General features: G+C 47.7%; 1 protein-coding gene across 6 annotated transcripts in view; it reads left to right on the top strand.

The window, feature by feature from the left end:
• The window catches only part of adgrg6 (adhesion G protein-coupled receptor G6), an 87,978-nt gene that overhangs the window by 51,477 nt on the left and 18,015 nt on the right, over nucleotides 1–18,486 (top strand). For 4 of the 6 annotated variants that reach the window (XM_079753829.1, XM_079753831.1, XM_079753830.1 and 1 more), the window contains 10 exons: nucleotides 117–197; nucleotides 8,096–8,184; nucleotides 8,549–8,601; nucleotides 8,694–8,726; nucleotides 9,011–9,159; nucleotides 9,552–9,663; nucleotides 10,028–10,116; nucleotides 10,221–10,285; nucleotides 10,403–10,539; nucleotides 14,923–15,088. In XM_079753829.1, coding sequence (XP_079609955.1) covers nucleotides 117–197; nucleotides 8,096–8,184; nucleotides 8,549–8,601; nucleotides 8,694–8,726; nucleotides 9,011–9,159; nucleotides 9,552–9,663; nucleotides 10,028–10,116; nucleotides 10,221–10,285; nucleotides 10,403–10,539; nucleotides 14,923–15,088 — 974 coding nt within the window. The remainder of the gene's footprint in view (nucleotides 1–116; nucleotides 198–8,095; nucleotides 8,185–8,548; nucleotides 8,602–8,693; nucleotides 8,727–9,010; nucleotides 9,160–9,551; nucleotides 9,664–10,027; nucleotides 10,117–10,220; nucleotides 10,286–10,402; nucleotides 10,540–14,922; nucleotides 15,089–18,486) is intronic. The other 2 variants (XM_079753832.1, XM_079753833.1) reach the window with 1 other exon arrangement.

Here is an 18,486-nt window from a genome sequence, read left to right on the forward strand (position 1 = left end):
GCCAAACTTTGAGATTATCCTGGTCCAGTGACAAAACATCCTGCCACGGTTCCACCATTCAACATGTTGTTGTTTTCTGTGTGTTGTTGTCGTTGTTATTGTTTACCCCTCTGTAGCCCCGACTCCAGCCAGTGACACATCCACCCTTTCCTCCGCTACAACTAACCCATCAGATACTAACCTTCCTCCCCCGCATGGTAAGAGAATTACAGCGAGAGAACACCTGTCGCCAGACCACCGCTCACACACTCCAGAACAACCTCATTGAGGGGACCCCGTTTCACGTCTCACGTCTTTCACGGACCTTATTATCATTATCTTATTTTGTTAGTGAGCATAATGGGATAATGGGATAAATATATACATGGGAAGGCGGAGAGGTTTGGTTTGAAATATGCATACCCAAATTTTGTTGGGCTATGCAAATTACAGTCTGGTTTACTGAATTTATTGAATTTAAGTGTAATTTCAATAAAATATTCTTCTGACTGTTGCTCTTGTAAAGTGTCCCAACATTCTTTGCATGCATGAAGTTTTCATTTCACCTGACAACTGAAAATCAAGGTATCTTTGTATTAAATTCCTTCCTGTCCTGTTTTGCTTGCATAGCACATCTAACAGAAACACTGCAAGTGAATCGAATGCTTCTGAGTAGGGTACAAAATAAAAATTCTAATTCCAAGTTACAATGATTTGTATTCCGCTCTTCTGAAAATCTTTTCTGTGTTCCTCCCTTCTATTTTATTCGCTCCTTTTTATTTCTCGTAAATTTCCTCTCTCCTATCGCCTCTCCTCGTCCTTTATTTTCCTTCCCTTTTTTCCTAATTAATGGTACTCTCCTTCTTCACTTTCCCTTTCACTTCAGACATACTATAATCATTCTGTCTAACACTAGCCATGGTCTTTGTGCTCTCCTGATTGAGGTGAAGGGTGTGGGGTTTTGCCACTGCATTTTAATATGTTCTGTAACACTCTACAAGAAGCATGGTCTGAATTACGATGCTTGTGTTGACGAACTTCAATCACAGGTCTGTGTTCTGTGTTGTGTTATTGGGTGCTTTGTTGGAGACTGGTTGATTGATATGTGTTGTAACCTTTCTTGTTTTCCGCCCTTAATTTGTCGTCTGTTGTCTTCACTGAAACGGGTCATCCTGGCCTGACACCGCCGCGGTTACCCTGGCGACAGTGAAGGAGGGCGTGTTGTCCACTTGGTCCTTGCTGAAACCCCCTACAGGACGAAGGGCCTCCAGAACACAAGAAGGTCCAGTCGTCCCCCAAGGCCCCATAGCGCCTCGGATCAAAACCGGGACCTCGGTTCAGTTCAGATCCCATGGACCACGTCGTCCCCGCAGATCCCTACCCTCAGGTCCAGAAACATATACTGTAGAGGCTCATGTAGTTGCTGCTCTGGTCCTAGCCTCAGTAAACCGAGGCCGGACCCGACAAACAAGACTCACAGTCTCTCCTGTTGACCTCCTGGCCATAGCTCCGGCCGCTGAAACCAAGCCTCCATCACGATTCATTGGCCATTTTGCATATGCCCTCCGACGCCCAGGCTTCCAGACTTCCAAAACCTCCTTGGGTTACATCTCTACCCCTCTGGTCGTGCCAGGCAGAAAGAGACCAAACCTGGCCAGCCTCCATCCCTCCCCCAGGCCTCTGGTTCTGGTCACCAAGCCTCCAGAGAAACCTGTTCCCAGACTCACAACGAAGCTGTGGAACTTGACCCTGGGGCCCGGTGAGACCACACCGACAACAGTGCCAGTACACGGGACCCAGCCACCACGTCATGAAGACACATCTAGAGCGGCTGTTTCCTTAAGAAACTCTTCTCTCCTGTCACCGCAACCCAGTGACACATCTCCAGTCTCCATGACAACAACCCTTGAAGTAGAAGAACCTCCCCCGTCAAAGGTCACGACATTACACCAAGGGTCATTCCCGGGTCAGCCACCTATAGAATCAGAGGAGGAGGAGAAGGAGGAGGAGGAGGAGGAGGAAGAGAAAGGGCCGCCAGAAGCAAAGGTAGCAATTATGCTATCATCCTCATCTTCATCATTAGTATCATCCTCATCGTTTTCATCATCACTTAGCAACAGGAAGAACAAACCGATGTCTCCACATTGGTCGCTGCTGATGCAGAGTAAGGAAAACCGCACAGATGACGTTGGAAACTGGACGGACGGACTGGAACCAGTGGGGGATGATTACGAGTCTGGGACGGAGGGGTTTGTATATGATTTGTCCATCCACACTGAGGAGGACAGAGAACATTTTGGTCTATTTGATTTTGACGACTACACTTCAGATGAGCCCGCTCCCATTTCTCCTGGGGAACCTCTGAACCCTGTTACCATTGGCTTTGAAGCAGAACTCAACCATTCGCTTGACCTATCGGAACCTCCCATTCCCTCTAACCCTGACACAGCCCAAAGTGCAGGTTCTGGGGGTAGACATGAACATCTATCTAATAAATCAGAAGTAAGGGATGACACTGAAAGCCTGCATAGTGTTGCACATAATAGTGATGAGCTTTCATTCAGCCAATCAGAGGAGGTATTCGAGGCAGGATCAGGTACAGATAACCATAGTACATTTCCACCAATGCCAACATTCCCTCCAGTTTCAACTGATCTCCAAGGGCAGCATAGTGTAAGAAACAAGATAACATTAAATGGAAAACATTTATTCCAGTATGGACATACATCATCCACACAAATGGCTTCAAAACCACCCCAAACATCATCTTCTCAGGCCCCATCACCTCTCACCTTCTCATCGTCCGGCTCCACCCCCTCTGTTCTTTCATCCTCGCTCTCCCTCCTCACGACATTATCCTATTATCTGAGGCCCAGCCGCCCTTCTCCTCTTCTGAGTGCACTGTCAACTCCTTCTCATCCCCCTCTTGCCATATCTCTTCCCCTCGCAGTTGAGCTCGCTCCCCCTCCCTCCCTCCCGCTCTCCATCACCTCCCACGGAAACCTGCTCAACTCCTCCCCAACCCCCCTGCCTCCACGTTCCTCCTCATATCGTTCTCCACCTCCCTCATCTTCTCTCCATCTTCTCCCCTCTCTTATTCAAGCCACGCCCCTCCCTCTCCTCTCCTCCGACGCCCTCGGTGTCTCTCGTCGTTCCACCCACCGAACGTCAGATCCATCCATTGCCACCTTGGACCCCCGACGTGCGTCCTTTGAACCAGGAAGTGCCCTGAGTTCCATTTCTTCACACACACATGACCTTCATGGTCAATCACCTGTATTGTTCAGCCCTGATGCAGACCTCCCTCCCACTGACCAAGCTCTCTCAGACCATCTGGATTTTCAACTTCCAGGTGGATCCGATGGGACCCAGCTGGACCCAGGGGAGTCCCAGTTGAGCCATGCGTTGCTCATCCTCTCCTCTGAGGGTCCTTTGGCAGACCCACCTCCCAGTCAATCTGGACTAACTGCCACAGAACTTTCATCAGAACCATTGGTTTTATCAGACTCTTGGATTCATGGTTCTGATTGGCTGAGTGACAGAATACAGCCCACTCCCTCGGGCTGGGTCCCAGGGTCAGTCGCTGTCGACCCAGATCCCCAGCTGCTACTGTGGCCTTCTCATCCTGCTCCAGGGCCATCGGTGAGTCACTTTTTGATGAAGGATCACAAAGGGGTTGGAACTGTGGCTTATCCTACCGACCCTGGTGGTTCAGGTACAGAGTATCAGACAGGGCTTGTATCCCAGAATGGTGTCAGTGTTCTGAGAAACAACAGACTGACCCCGGTTCTGCCCTCCCCTGCTAATACCCTCCAGCCCCCCGGCCCGGAGAGCGCACGCAGGGGGACATTCATGCAGTCTTTCTTCTCTGTATCTTCTTCCTCTTTTTCATTGTCTTCCTTCAGCGTGTCTTTCCCTTTCAACATAAGGCCGCCTTATATAGGCCCACTGCACGGGCTCTCCATCCAGGGATCCGTACACAACCCTGTCGCCGCGAGGGCGACAAAGGTCAACCAAGACTTTAGGCATGAACACATGAGCAAACCCACCGCCTCTCTTTACGCTACCTTTTCCACTTTACCGCAAGAAAACTTTCCTTCCTTCTCAAGACTCCTGTCTCTGAGAGGGACGTCTGGAGCCCAGGGCACGCCCACCCTGCACGGCTTGGAAGACGTGCTTCCGCTTACCCCCCTCAGACCCTTGAGAGAGCCGAATAACACGGAGCTCACCGGCTCTCAGGCATATGCAGGGCAGCCTGGGGCACACACTGTGAGTTCCAGAAGGCACGCCTTAAGCTTACAAGCATCCCGTCCCTCTGCCAGGGTATTTGCGACTTCTATTTTCTATTCTCCAAATCCACCTGTCGCCGTGCCAACTCAGACTCCGGTGCGACACAACAGCCTGGCGCCACGGTTTGGCAACGCCGCCACCACACCCACCACTAGCCAGCATGCCTCAGGGCAGGATTTGACTTCCAACTCAGATTTGACACGCGAGCATAACCACCAAACCACGAACCGTCAAACGCACACACGCGCTGTTACACAAGGCATTAGTCACGTAGGCAGCCCCTGCGGCCCCTCGGGCGTGGGGGATGACGGAGGGAAATGCGCCGAGCAGGGGGCTTTGGACCTGGACTCCGGTCCAGGACTGGGATTCGTTTACATAGGATTAGGAGACAGGCCAAGTTTGCCGAGACACAGGCTCCCGCCCGGATCGTCCCACTCTCCCGACCTCAGCACTGAGCTTAAGAGAAGACATGTGTCTCCCCTCGCTTCGTTTCCTCCCACTTCTTCTATCCTCTCTACCTCTGCCCGCGCGGCCCTCCCCTCTTTCACCACTTCTCCCACATCGCTTTACATTTCTCCCACCCCGATCTTTCCCGTCCCTTCTCGCTCTCTCTCTCCTCCCTTCCTCCCACTTCCAATTGAGCCTCTGGCACTGCCAGCAGATTCTTCCAGCAAGGAGGGGGCAGCAGCTGGTACTTCCAAGCCCACCCCTTTGCTGGTTGCATTCCATGTGACCCCTGCGACCCCAGCCCTTCACGGCAACCATTCAGAATTCCTTCCAGCTTCGGCTGCACAAAGTAGCAAATCGGCGACTGCATACCGACCGCCTTTAACTCCCAGCCAACTTCCTCCCCGATTTGAAATATCTGTCAGCCAACCAGACTCTGTCCAGCCTCTCACTGCTCCTGCCCTGGCCAGCCAATCAAATCCCTTTTTTTCCGCTGAAGTTTATAGATCAGGGGAGGTTTCAGTGGCCTCTGGGGAAATCCCAAAAAGAGGAACCACATCTGGTTTTATTGATAGTTCCAAAATACATGTACACATTGAGTCCTCAGGCGACCTGAGCCCAGGCGCTAAGAATACAGATGCATTAGACATTCCCATCATGGAGGATGCTTCAGGTTCAGAGGTGGAGCGGGACTCTACTTGGGGATCAGAAACAGTGGCCAGTGTTAGCCCCCCCAGGAGTGCGTTCGTAGACCACGAGCAGTACGACAGTTTAGACATCGAAGCAACCGAGGATCTGGGATCGGACACGGCGTCAACACTAGATATGCAAGCAACAGCTCGGTCCATGGTGGCCGAGCCCAGCCACCTCCACACTGACTCTGCTGGGCAGAGAATGCCCGGTGACGCCTCAGTCGCCCATCAAAGTGCTTCTGATTCAACTGCCAATGAAACTCTATCTCTTGTGAACACAACTTCTGGACCCCCCTCAAGCTCGCCTATTGCTGGCCCAGATAGAGGCTTGGCTTCCTGGGGAGAGAAATCCATGCTCCCCTGGAGTGGTAACCTCTCTGGAGAGCCACTAGCCTCCGTAGATCACAAGCCCTCCCGTGACCCCATAACCACACCATCTACAACACCGCCGCTGAAGAGCCGAACCCCCGTCACCACACCACAAGGAAACCCTGTCCCCACAGCAGTCCTCTGGGCCCCCACCAGACCCAAACCCCCTCTCACCAGCAGGGCCACCACGACGGCAACACCCCAACGAAAAACAGACGCCACTCTCACAAACCTCTCAAAGCCAACGGGAGGTCCGACCTCAGCGGGGTCAAAGCCCATCCGGATCCTTGGTACGGAGGTGCCCCATCCCAGCAGCGACCCCAGCCCTCCAGCGTCGGCACACGCCCCCTCGAACCCGGTCCTTGACGGCAGCGGCGATGGCGATGCGCCGGTCTCGCCCACGCCACCCGTAGACGCCGACTTCCCCCAGCGTTTGACAATGACAAGAGATCCACCGGCGGCCTCTCTCTCAGCGCCCCCCTGGGCCACGTCCTCTTCCTCCCCCCCAGCTCCATCCGTCGCGGTCAGCCCCTGGACTCCAGTAGCCAGTAACGGTCTTAAAAAGGCCACGACCGCGCAACCCGAGCCGCGACCCCCGACCTTGAATTCTGACGCGCGGCCTGCCAGGCCATGCCAATGTAAACAGCGCTTTCATTTAAACTGTCTGTGTGGACTGTCATCGGGGAACAGTATGTCATGCAGTCACCACCGCCTTAGATGTAGAACATAGAAGCCTCTTGGAGGCTGTAGAGCACTGCAAAGAAATCAGGAGTAATTGACGATGCGATGCTCGTTATGATGATTCATTATTACAAAGATCTAAGAGCTAAACGAGACAGAACCACAATTGTTCAGTTTTCGTCGGGATAAAGTGGGGACTGATTTGCACACTTAAGAAAACCATTGAATTCGGTAAAGAATCTTTATTCCCTCTTTTTTTTTGCAGTGCTGTATGCAAAGTACTAGTGGGTAATCTGTAGCAATTCAACTTATTTGGCAGTAGATTCGATTTTCAATCAAGAAGGGCTACATTGCTGATTGGTTGCATTTGATCAGAGGCGGGATTAGGACATTAACATGGTGTGTAGTTGTCCAATGGCACTTGATTCTCGGGCAGGAGCTAGAACATTAACATGGTGTGTAGGCGTCCAATGGCTTTGCAGTAGAATAGCTTTGGTTCGGACAATTATAAGGCTTGTACATTGCTTCTGACCATCTTTTCTAGGTCACATTTTTGGACTTTATATCTGATATTTGATACTTTTGTTCGTTGATTCTTCCTTTCAATTTAAAATCTCTAGGTCAATTGGATTTTTTGGATTTATTTTGTTAAGTAAATGTTTATTTTCCTACTTTGGACCTGGAGGTCAGCAGTAACCTGACTGGTGCTTTACTAACGTCAATGAAAGGCTATAGCGACATCTAGTGGCCAATTCACAGGTCACATAGCATGATTAATGAAATGGCAGATAAGACATGGAGAAATTTTTTTCGGATGTATTTCAACAAAAGATAACAATAATTTACAATTCTGAACATTTACACAAAACTTGGTTTAATGATTACTTCAAATTTGAAAACACTGACTATTTTGGTGGTAAGATATTTGAAACATGTAGATCTATAGCAGAACGATGAAGTTAAATGGGGTCAAAATCCAACCACAAAGTCACTTAAGAATTTTAATAAATGAGTATTAGGAATCAGGCCTATTCTAGAAGCATTAAGTCTGTCATAAATTGATGGACTACATGCCTATTACAAAATTACAAACTATTGTTTGACGGATCTCTTTATTTCATGGACACCATCAGTCACAAGAATTTTCGAGGTTTATGACCGAACATAGTCGTTCTGCTGTGTCTGATTGGATTTCTACATAACTCCATTACTCCGACAGCCATTTTGATTCATCCCCTGCTATGATATGAGCAACGCTAACCCTGCGCTCAGGGGCGACATGTCCCGTTAAGTCTATGAAATCAACTACACTAAATCCACACCGTCTAACTCTTTTTCTCTTCACCCTCTCTCACTCTCTTTTGGCCATCTTTATCTCTTGATCCCTCTCTCCCTAACTCTACATCTTTCTATCTCTGTCTGTCTCTCTCTGTCTCTATCTCTCTCTCTCTCTCTCGCTCTCTCTCTCTCTCTCTGTCTCTCTCTCTCTCATTGTCTCCCTCTCTCTATCTCTCTCTCCCCCCCTTCTCCCCCCCCCCCCCCTCTCTCTCTGTCTCCCTCTCTCCCTCTCTCTCTCTCTCTCTCTCTCTCTTTCTCTCTCTCTCCCTTTCTCCCTCTCTCTGCTGGTCCCGGGTCAGAGGGCCTGTTCTACAGGGTGTCCTTTGTGGTGGAGGACGAGGACTCTGAACTTGATCAGGGCGATCTGGAGCTATCGGTCCTGCAGTGGGTGAGACATGATCCGTGATCCAGTCCTGGATATACATCTACCTCGTCTTGCCATTTCATAAGCTAAAAACCTGCCTGTTAAATTATGCTGTCATGGGTGGAAAGACTCAATAGGGATAATTATAGAGAAAGTATGATTGACTGTGACTGGGTGTACATTTGAAATGCCGTTTTGACACAGTCAAAAGAATGATAGACAAACAGTCAGCCAAGTAGACTAACACAGGCAGAAAAACAGACAAACAGTAAAAAATAATTTTGTTTTCACTTCCTCTGGAGACTGTTGATGATTTTGCTTAAGATCTGCTGCACGATTCAATGCATTGTTTAAAACTGGACTTTTCTGAAAATGTTGCTTCTCCCAGCTGAACGAAACGTTTGAGAGCTGGAGCGATGGTGTCTACATAGATTACTTAAGGTGAGAACAACATTCTCACCAGAGGCACACACACAAATACACACACACAAAATGTATGTATATTTATTTGTCTCCTCTCTCCTGTGTGTCAGTGTACTGGCAGCCTCAAAGCACAGAACTTCCAGGTAATTATTGGTTGTTTTAATTTGATTATACATTAATATACAATAGAATAGGCTGTCATATTCTCATATGTGCTGTTTTCCCTCTCAACTCATTTCTGCTATCCTCCTCTCCTCTCTCCTCATTTACTATTTTCTTCTATTCTCCTTCTCCCCTCTTTTCCCCTTCTCTGCTCTCTCCTGTCTTCTCCTCTCTTCTCGACTCCTCTCATTTCTTCTCTCCTCTCCTCCCCTCTCTCTCCCTCCCATCCCAATGTATCCCCTCTCCTCCCCCCTCCTTCCCCCAGCTACACCCTCCAGGCCCTGCTGGTGTACAGCCATAGCACCAACGACAGTCTGGGGGAGGCGCTGGTCTCCTCCCGGCTGTCCAGCAGTGGGGGGTCCCTGGGCAGGGGTCTGCAGCTCCAGACGGACAGCATCCAGGTCAAGGCTATCGGTGGGTCCTCAGCATGGACCTCACCACCCTGCAGTTCATGATATTGAGTCTATTCATAGTCATTTAGCGAAGGATTTGATCCAAAGTGACTTGCAGTGCATGCTTAATGTCATTAAATAGCAGGTAAGGGTTAGGGTGTCATCTTCCTCAACAATCTTCCTCCTAGCATATCCTAGCACAACATTCAATTCAATTTAGGTGTATTTGTATAGCCCTTAATCACAGGTACAGTCTCAAAGGGCTTAACATATGCTATGGTATAGCATACGTTTTATCGTACATTTGCATAGCATAGCATAGCATGAAAAACAGCATGTTATCCCACACATCCGTGGAACACGGTTCCTTTAACATTAACAGCAGGAGACGTTAACCTCCTCTCCTCCCCGTAGAGCACTGTCCGGAGGAGAGTCCTCTCCACTACCGCTGGCCCCAGACCCGGCCCACCACCACCCAGCATCTGCCCTGCTTCCCCAACAAGGAGGTCAAGACCTCCAGGACCTGGTAGGGCTCCGTCATTGTGTGTGCAAGCCAGGCCAGTGGCCCCATGGGGAGCGTGGGTTTGCCAAGAGAAGAACCTTATCCACATAGGCTTTAATGCAAACCTAAGAAACCATTGGGACTCCCCAACTCCGTACCGTGCTACTGTTATAGCTTTTGTTACAGAACGTGCTGTCCCCGTTCTATTGTCTTGTTAAATCAACAAATAGAACCCTAATCTTCGGTCAGATTTCTGAACGAATAACCATTAAATATTTCAAGTTCACTACACTGTTCAAATTCTCCTCTCTCTCAACCCTTCTCTCTCCTACCTCTCCTTTGTGTCGCCCATCTCTGATTGAATTGAGCGTCCTTTCTCTCCCTCCAGTATGATCAGCCCTCAGAACCTGTCGTCCTATTGGTCCGCCCCAGACCTCAGCAACTGCACCGACATTGATAACATAGAGCTGTCAGCAGGTACGCCTGAGATGGCACACATGTACATCAACCTGAGGTAGAGTAGAAGTCGAACTCTGTTGGTAAGTTGATTTTCTTGTGTGGTGTGTCTTGAATGTGGACAGAGAATGCAGCGGAGGTGGCGGTGCAACTTGCTGACATCACAAACAATGCGCTGTCCAATGAAGAGGTGACATATTTAAATGACACACTTCACGCAGTCTCTACTCTTATTGACTTCTCTACTGTACCATAAACTCTTGTTTGTGGTTTATATTTCAAATATTCTCCTCCTCCTCTCCCCCAGGTGTCTAAGGTGGTGACGAAGGTGAAGGAGCTGGTGAACCTAGTGAAGGTGAACTTCACGCTGGCCTCCACTGTTGTCACCATCATCTCCAACATCATGACGGGCTCAGAGAGCATGCCGGCTGCCGCCTCCGAGAAGTAAGACCCCACGCACATGACGCCTTCAAATGGTGTTGATCTTTGTGAAATTCAGATAAAATTAAATCAAAATATCTCAAATTAATATTAAATTCTGAAAAACACAGTTTTATTTAAATTTCACATTTCCCCCCAAATTCAATTCAATTCAAATTTATTTGTATAGCCCTTAATCACCATTACAGTCTCAAAGGGCTTAACAGGCCAAATGTTTATGACACCCCCCTTTACCCATGCCCCCACAAGGGCAAGTAAAAAGTCCCTTGAAATTAGCAAGGAAGAAATCTTGAGAAGAAACGCATCGTAAGGGATGCCTTCTTCCAGGGATGGTCAGGAGTGCAATGGGTGCCATAATTGACATACAGGTAAATACATGCACACCATATTAAAGGGTAATTCCGGTGTAAAATGGATTTGGGATATGTTTTGTACGATAACGAGTTGAAACGTTCGTTTTGGAGCACAAAATCCGCATAAAGACGCATTCTTCAGTTGGCTGTTTTTAGCCGATTCTATCAAAACGCTATAAACTTGGAACGATGGAGGCACTGGTTACGGTAAAAACTAAATCGCTATTTTAAACCAATTAAAAGGCTAAAAGTAGCCCGACACTTCTTTGGTAGTATAATAAGGGTCTTAACATATAAAACGAGGCATTGAGAACTTTGTAAGTGTACATATTCTTTATTAAAAAGGACATTTTATACACACAATACCATCAGTAGATCACCCGTCGACGCAATTTTGTTTTTAAGACTCAATAGGTAGATTGACGAACACAGAGATTGTGACATCCATCAGTAACACGCAAACTCTGTGTTCGCCAATCTACTTATCGAGTCTTATAAACAAAATGGTGTCGACAGGTGATCTACTGATGGTGATCAATTTGTACACTTACAAAGTTCTCAATGCCTCGTTTTATATGTTAAGACCCTTATTATACTACCAAAGAAGTGTCAGGCTACTTTTAGCCTTTTAAGTGGTTTAAAATAGCGATTTAGTTTTTACCATAACCAGTGCCCCCATCGTTCCAAGGTTATAGCGTTTTGATAGAATCGGCTAAAAACGTTTCAACTCGTTATCATACAAAAGATATCCCAAATCCATTTTACACCGGAATTACCCTTTAAATTGGTGATGTGGTGCTGGCCGGTTAACCATGAGGAGAGTCCAGGCATCAAGTCCATCCACCGCAACACGCTAGAACAGACAGAATAGTGAATTAGAATGGAAAAGTACATAATGGAAATATATACTGTATTACCAAAAGTACAAACAAACACAGAGTGGTCTTCACATCGCATCTGTGTCGTTTTCACACTCCTATGTTCCAAATGCAAGATTGTAGAGGTGCGTCTTGAGCTTTCCTTTGAATAGCTCCCCTGATCACTGGTGGCAGCCTATTCCATAGGAAGGGGGCTCGATAGGCAAACGTTCTCTGTCCAGCCGATTTCTTTTTAACCTTCGGTAGCGAAAAAAGGCCAGCTCCCGAAGACCAGAGGGACCGAGAAGGACTGTAAGGAATGATCAGGTCCTTAAGGTAGGATGGAGATAGTCCATGCAAGGCTTTATAGGTTAGCAGTAACACCTTAAAATCCAATCTGGAAGTTATTGGTGGCCAGTGCAAAGAAGCAAGAATAGTTGTAATGTGATCAAACTTTCTTGTTCTGGTCAGCAGCCTAGCTGCAGCATTCTGTACAAGCTGTAGACTTCTTGTGGTAGTTTGGTAGTCCCAAAAGCAATGAATTACAATAATCCAGTCTTGATGATATAAATGCATGAATCAGTGTCTCTGTATCTGCTTCAGATAACATTGGTCTGATTTTTGCAATGTTTCTCAGATGGAAAAAAGATATTCTAGTTATACTTCTAACATGTTGGTCAAAGCACAGTTGAGGGTCGAACAGGACACCAAGATTTCTGACAAATGCACTCTGTGGGATGGCCATCCAACCACAGTGAGACATTCTCAAATTCTCTCTGGTCCCACTTTGAGCCGATAATTATCAGCTCTGTCTTCCAAGTGTTAAGCTGCAGGAAGTTCTGTGACATCCAACTCTTCACCGCTGCCAGACAGAACTCAACTTTCTGGATTTGGGCCGAGTCCCTTGGTTCCACAGGAATAAAGAGCTAGGTTGTCATCCGCGTAGCAGTGGAAACTAATTCCGAAGCTGCGGATAACGTCGCCCAAGGGAAGCATGTAGATTGCAAAAAGTAATGGACCAAGGACCGACCCTTGTGTTACACCAAAGCGTAGTTTGCAGTGCTTCGATTCTGAACCGTCATGGAGCATAAATTGTGTTCTATCTGTAAGGTATGATTCAAGCCAGCCAAGAGCCGCACCCCCGAAACCAACATAGTGCTTAAGACGGTGAAGAAGAATGCTGTGGTCGATCGTGTCGAACGCTGCACTGAGGTCCAGCAGCATAAGCATCGGGCTTGCATTTGTATCCAAAGCAAGAAGGATATCATTTACAACTCTTGTCACAGCAGTTTCAGTTGAGTGGAAATTCCTGAACCCCGACTGTATAGGTTGGAAGAGATTGTTCCTCGTCAGATAGTAGACGATTTGCTTTGCTACAAATCTTTCCTGTACCTTGGGCAGGAAAGGCAGGTTCGATATAGGCCGATAGTTGCTGACTAATTCAGAATCTAAGCCAGGCATTTTGAGTAGCGGTTTAACACCACAGCCTTGAAATTCAAGGGAACAATTCCTGTGGAAAGCGAAAGATTCATAAGCGAGAGGATTTCAGGCCCCACCGTGGAAAGAAGCTTCTTGAGAAGCTTGGAAGGGAGAGAAACCAACATACAAGTTGTTGGTTTTGATGCCTTTATCACCTTTTCAAGTTCAACCGGAGGAATTGCCTTGTACCTTCCTGAGAGTTGACTCAGAGTTCCCCATCCTACTGGGCAAGACCCCATCCTGCTCTGCAGGATGTATAGGACAAGTTGCACGGCAAGCATCAATTTCCTCTCTAATCGATTGAATCTTATTTTCAAAGAAATCCATGAATTGACCTGCCAAGAGGGAGGAGCCTACGCTCAGAGTCTGTTTCTGAGTCAGACTCATCACCGTATCGAAAAGAACCATGGGATTGTTTCTATTCAAGTTGGTGATACTGGAAAAGTAGGCGTTCCTGGCAGTAGTCAGCACACCCTTATAGGTGAGCAGACTGTTGTGCCATGCAAGATGAAAGACCTCAAGTTTAGTAGTGCGCCATTTGCATTCAAGGATTCTGCAGCTTCGCTTCAGGGTGCGCGTTTCTGCATTAAACCAGGGAGCTGGTTTTTTCAATGATCGTTTTTTAATTACAAGCAGAGCAACTGAATCAATGGCAGCAGACAAGGCATTGTTGAGGTCATCAGTAAGGCACTGCACAGAACCCCTATAGTTACAAAGAGGAGCAAGTGAACGGGGTAACTTATCTGCTATAGCTGTAATGGTTTCAGGGGTAATGCGACGACGGCTGAAAGTAGCCTGCTGATTGTCGCAGGGGCAGGATACCACCACCTGGAAAGTGAGCAAAAAATGGTCTGATGCCCTTGTGAGGGCATCAGATGGGTTGTTCCCATGAATGTTGAAATCCCCAATAAGTAAAATATTGTCTGAATATGTAGCCAGATCAGCTGCAAAATCAGAAAACTCATCAACAAAAAGTGCATACGGTCCTGGGGGGCGGTATACTACAGCTAAAACCAAAGAGTCTGGAACTCGTTTTGTTTGTCGGGGAACTGAGGAGCAGAACGCAAGCTACTCAAAGGATCTGAATATATATCTATTCTAAGGCTTTAAATTAAGCTTAGAATTAGATATCAGGGCTACTCCACCACCTTTCTTTACTTCTCTAGATACTTGTGCGCTAACATAATTGGGGGGAGTAGCTTTGTTTACGGCTAGAAACTCATCTGGCTTTTACCAGGTTTCACAAAGGCCCAGTATCTCGATCTTATTATCAACAATTAGATTCCGGATCAAGAGCGCTTTAGATGAAAGCGACCTTATATTCATGAAACCTATTCTGAGTGCTTCCATTATATTATTTTCAGAGGGAGTCCAGTTAACACTCATCTCTGAAGCTGTCAGGGAGATAGTGAGATTTCGACATACTAGTCGCGGCCATCGCCTGCGGGTTTTACACCTCGAGACAGCGCGAGGCCGCACCACCGTACACATAGGTACAGCGTTATTTTCAGAGGGAGTCTGGTTAACACACTAAATCTCAATGTTGTTCTTTTTTTAGCACAGAAGGTTTGTATTGCTATGCAAGAGATCTGATATCAACCTCTATTTCTGTCTGCTCTTTCTGTCTGTCTGCCGCCTGTGTCTCTGTCTCAATATTTCTTTGTCTCTCTCTCCCCCCATCCCCCTCTGTCTCCCAGGGTGCTGAGGACCGTGGATGACCTGGTCCAGAAGATAGAGTTTGAGGGTCCGTCTGTCATGATCTCCTCCAGACATCTGGCGGTGGCAGTCTCAGCTCTGAACGCCAGCAGCTTCAATGGGACCTCCTTCAGCGCCTCCATCCCCCCCAACAACACAGACCCCCAGGTACACCGGGACACCAGGACCAATCAGTGTTCAAACCTAACCAATTCCCTAGACTAATAGAGTTGTATATTAAGATCTAACAAATCACATTTGTTAGACTCAGGGAGCAGTTTATTTAAATCTAACCAATCACACAAGACCATATAGCTTTTTTTTCAAGACCTAACCAATCTCACACTAGACTAATAAAGCTTTTTATCAGACCAAACCAACCACACAATACTCATAAAGCTTTGTATTCATACCTTACCTATCAGACTAAACTCACAGAGCATCTCATTCACCTCCTCAACCCCTCTCTCCTTTCCTCTCCTCATATTCTCCCCTCTCCTCTCTTGTTCTCTCCTCTCCTCCCTCTCCTCCGTCTGTTCTATGTGCATGATCAGGTAAGATTTATCAATACTTTTACTGTGTTGGCCGAGTGATCAGTGCTTGTGTCAGGTGGTTTTCGGGAGGAATGGCGTCCTCCGAGACGCCACCTCCGTCTATCCGGCAGGGAGTAAGGATAGTCCCGCCGGATAGTAGGAGGAGGTTCTGTTGGCTGTCGGTGAGCAGGTAGGCCATGATAAATTATCTTTTGCATCTAGAATGAACAAAGCAGTGGTTGTGTTCCTGAAAGAGGAGCCCCGTGTGTATCAGCTGGTAGAGAGTGGCGTGTTTATCAGGGACTTATTCGTGCAGGTCTCCCCGCTGTCAGTTCCCTCCACGCGGATCACCGTGTCCGGTGTTCCGCCGTTCAGCTCCGTAGGTCCGGCAAGTCTGCCAGTGGATTTAAAACAGTGAGTTTGAGATGTAAGGATCCCAAACTGAAGCACGTCCAGTCTCTGAGGCGGCAGGTGTTCATGTTCCTGGACTCGCCGACACAAACACTGGATGTGTCGTTCAGAGTGAAGCACGGTGATGGTTTTTTTATGGTGTACGCCAGCTCAGGACAGATCAAATGTTTTGAGTGTGGAGATGTGGGACATAAACGCTTTGCGTGTCCGCATAGACAGCAGGGGGCGGTTCACTCCGCTGATGCGGCGGGCGGCTCCGGTGTGTCCGCGGCTGGCGGGTCCGGTGCTGGGTCAGCGGTTGGCCGGTCCGGTGCTGGGCCCGTGGCTGGCGGGTCCGGTGCTGGGTCCGCGGCCGGGTCCGCGGCTGGTGAGTCCGGTGCTGGGTCCGCGGCTGGCGGGTCCGGTGCTGGCGCCGCGGATGCGGATCCCGGTGCTGAGGACGTGGCAGCCGGTGCCACTTGTTCACATTCTGAGGATGATGACTTGGATAGGGAAGAACAGAGCCAGCCCGAGAAGCAGCAGGCTCCCTCGGCTGCAGAGAACCTGAGCAGTTCTCAGTCTGCAGGCACTGAAGCAGCTTCCACAAGTTTTGCAGGCAGAGATCCCACTGTGATCACCAATGAAGGACAGGGTATGTTAAATAGTCAGGCATCCTGTGAAGGAGAAGACATGGAGTATGACTCTCAGTCAGATACAGTATCTATAGGTGAAACTTCTATCAGGAACACAGATCTCTATTCTTTAGAGGAAATAAATCAATTTCTGGATGTGACATTTAAAAAGTCTGTTAGACTAAATGATATCTTCAGTGACAAGTTCATCACATCTGTTGGTGTACTGAAAAGATTGGTCGGTTTTGACCTCTTGGAAAAAAAAAAACTTTTTTTTCACCCTGCTAAAAAATGAGGTAAGGAATTACCATCATGATCAATTCATCATTGGTGGGGATTTCAACTGCGCTCTAGACTTTACTGTAGACGGGACAAGTGAAGAACCCCACCCACAGTGTTCTCAGAGCCTTAACAGTATCATCACACACCTGGATCTGTTAGACACATGGAGGGTCAAATATTCGCAATCCAGACAATACACATGGGTGAGGGTCAGCAATAACAGGGTGAGTGCAGCTAGACTGGATAGGATTTACATTTCCAAAAGTCTCAGCTCCAGATTACTCCACAGTTACATAAATCCGTTACTGACCACCACTATGTCAGTATAGATTTGATCATTTCGCCAGGTGAAAGGGTTAAGTCCTACTGGTCTTTTAACAATAGACCTCTGCAGGACCGTAATTTCTGCCAAGGCTTTGAGCGTTTTTGGCAGCAGTGGAAAACTAGGAATGCAGATTTTGGTTCTTTGAAGCTGTGGTAGGAAGTTGGTAAAGCCCAAATTCATTTTTTTTGCCAGCAGTATACCTCCCATTCGACTGTTAAGATAAAGGCAGCAGTTCAGGAGCTTGAAGCTAATATTAGGAACATTGAAGAGGGGTCAGATAGGGATTTGGATCCCACCACGGGTCATCTGCTGCAGGAGAAGATATTGGAGTTGAGCTCCCTCCTGCAGGAAAGAGTGAAGGGAGCTCTTGTCAGGCCTCGCTTCCTCCAGCTAAAGGACATGGATGCCCCGAGCTCTTTCTTTTTTAATCTGGAGAGATCGTTGGCACAGAGGAAGCAAATGACCTGCCTTAAGCTTCCTGGAGTCAGAGTGACCACCATTCCGGGTGAGATGAGGACCCATGCAATGGACTTCTACCCTGACCTCTTTGGGGCAGAACAGTGCAGCATGGAGTGCCGCGAGGTGCTCCTGGAGGGGCTTCCTCAGCTCATCCCAGGAGAGAAAACTTCTCTGGAATCTGAGCTGAATCTGGAGGAGTTGACAGTCGCTGTCAATCAGATGGCATCAGGACAGGCACCAGAGATTGATGGTCTCTCCACTGACTTTTACAAGCGGCTCTGGAATACCTTTGGACCTGATTTACATGGTGTTTTATTGGAGTGTTTCAGAACAGGATCGCTTCCTGTCTCCTGTCAGCGAGCTGTGCTTTCCCTGCCTCCCAAAAAAGGAGACCTGGCCTTACTTAAGAACTGGAGGCCGGTTGCTCTCCTCTGTACAGACTATACGGTGCTTTCCAGAGCCTTATCAAACAGAAATAAGGACATCCTGGGAATACTTGTACATACAGACCAAAGCTATTGTGTACCTGACAGGCAAATATGAACAACATTTTCCTTATTCGAGATGTTATTGATGTGTGTAGATCCCATAATGTAGATTTTGGTATTGTCTCTTTGGACTAGGAGAAGGCATTTAATAGGGTGGATCACTCTTATTTGTTTTCTGCACTTAGGGCTTTTGGTATTGGTGATGGTTTTCTGGCCTGGATTGGTTTATTGTATAGTGGTTTCAATGTATGGTGAGGATGGGGGCAGGGCTGAGTCGGCCAATCCCTGTACAGCAAGGGATAAGACAGGGTTGTCCTCTCTCTATATAGCTTAGCTATTGAGCCCTTGCTGTGCATGTTGAGAGGTTGGCTCAGTGGTCTCTCACTGCCTGGGTCCTATAATCTTGATCGTCCACCTACTGTTTCTGCTCATGCAGATGATGTTTATATTTTTGTCT

The sequence above is a fragment of the Pollachius pollachius genome, assembly GCF_949987615.1.
Source record: "Pollachius pollachius genome assembly, chromosome: 16".
In the NCBI taxonomy this organism is placed as follows: domain Eukaryota; kingdom Metazoa; phylum Chordata; class Actinopteri; order Gadiformes; family Gadidae; genus Pollachius; species Pollachius pollachius.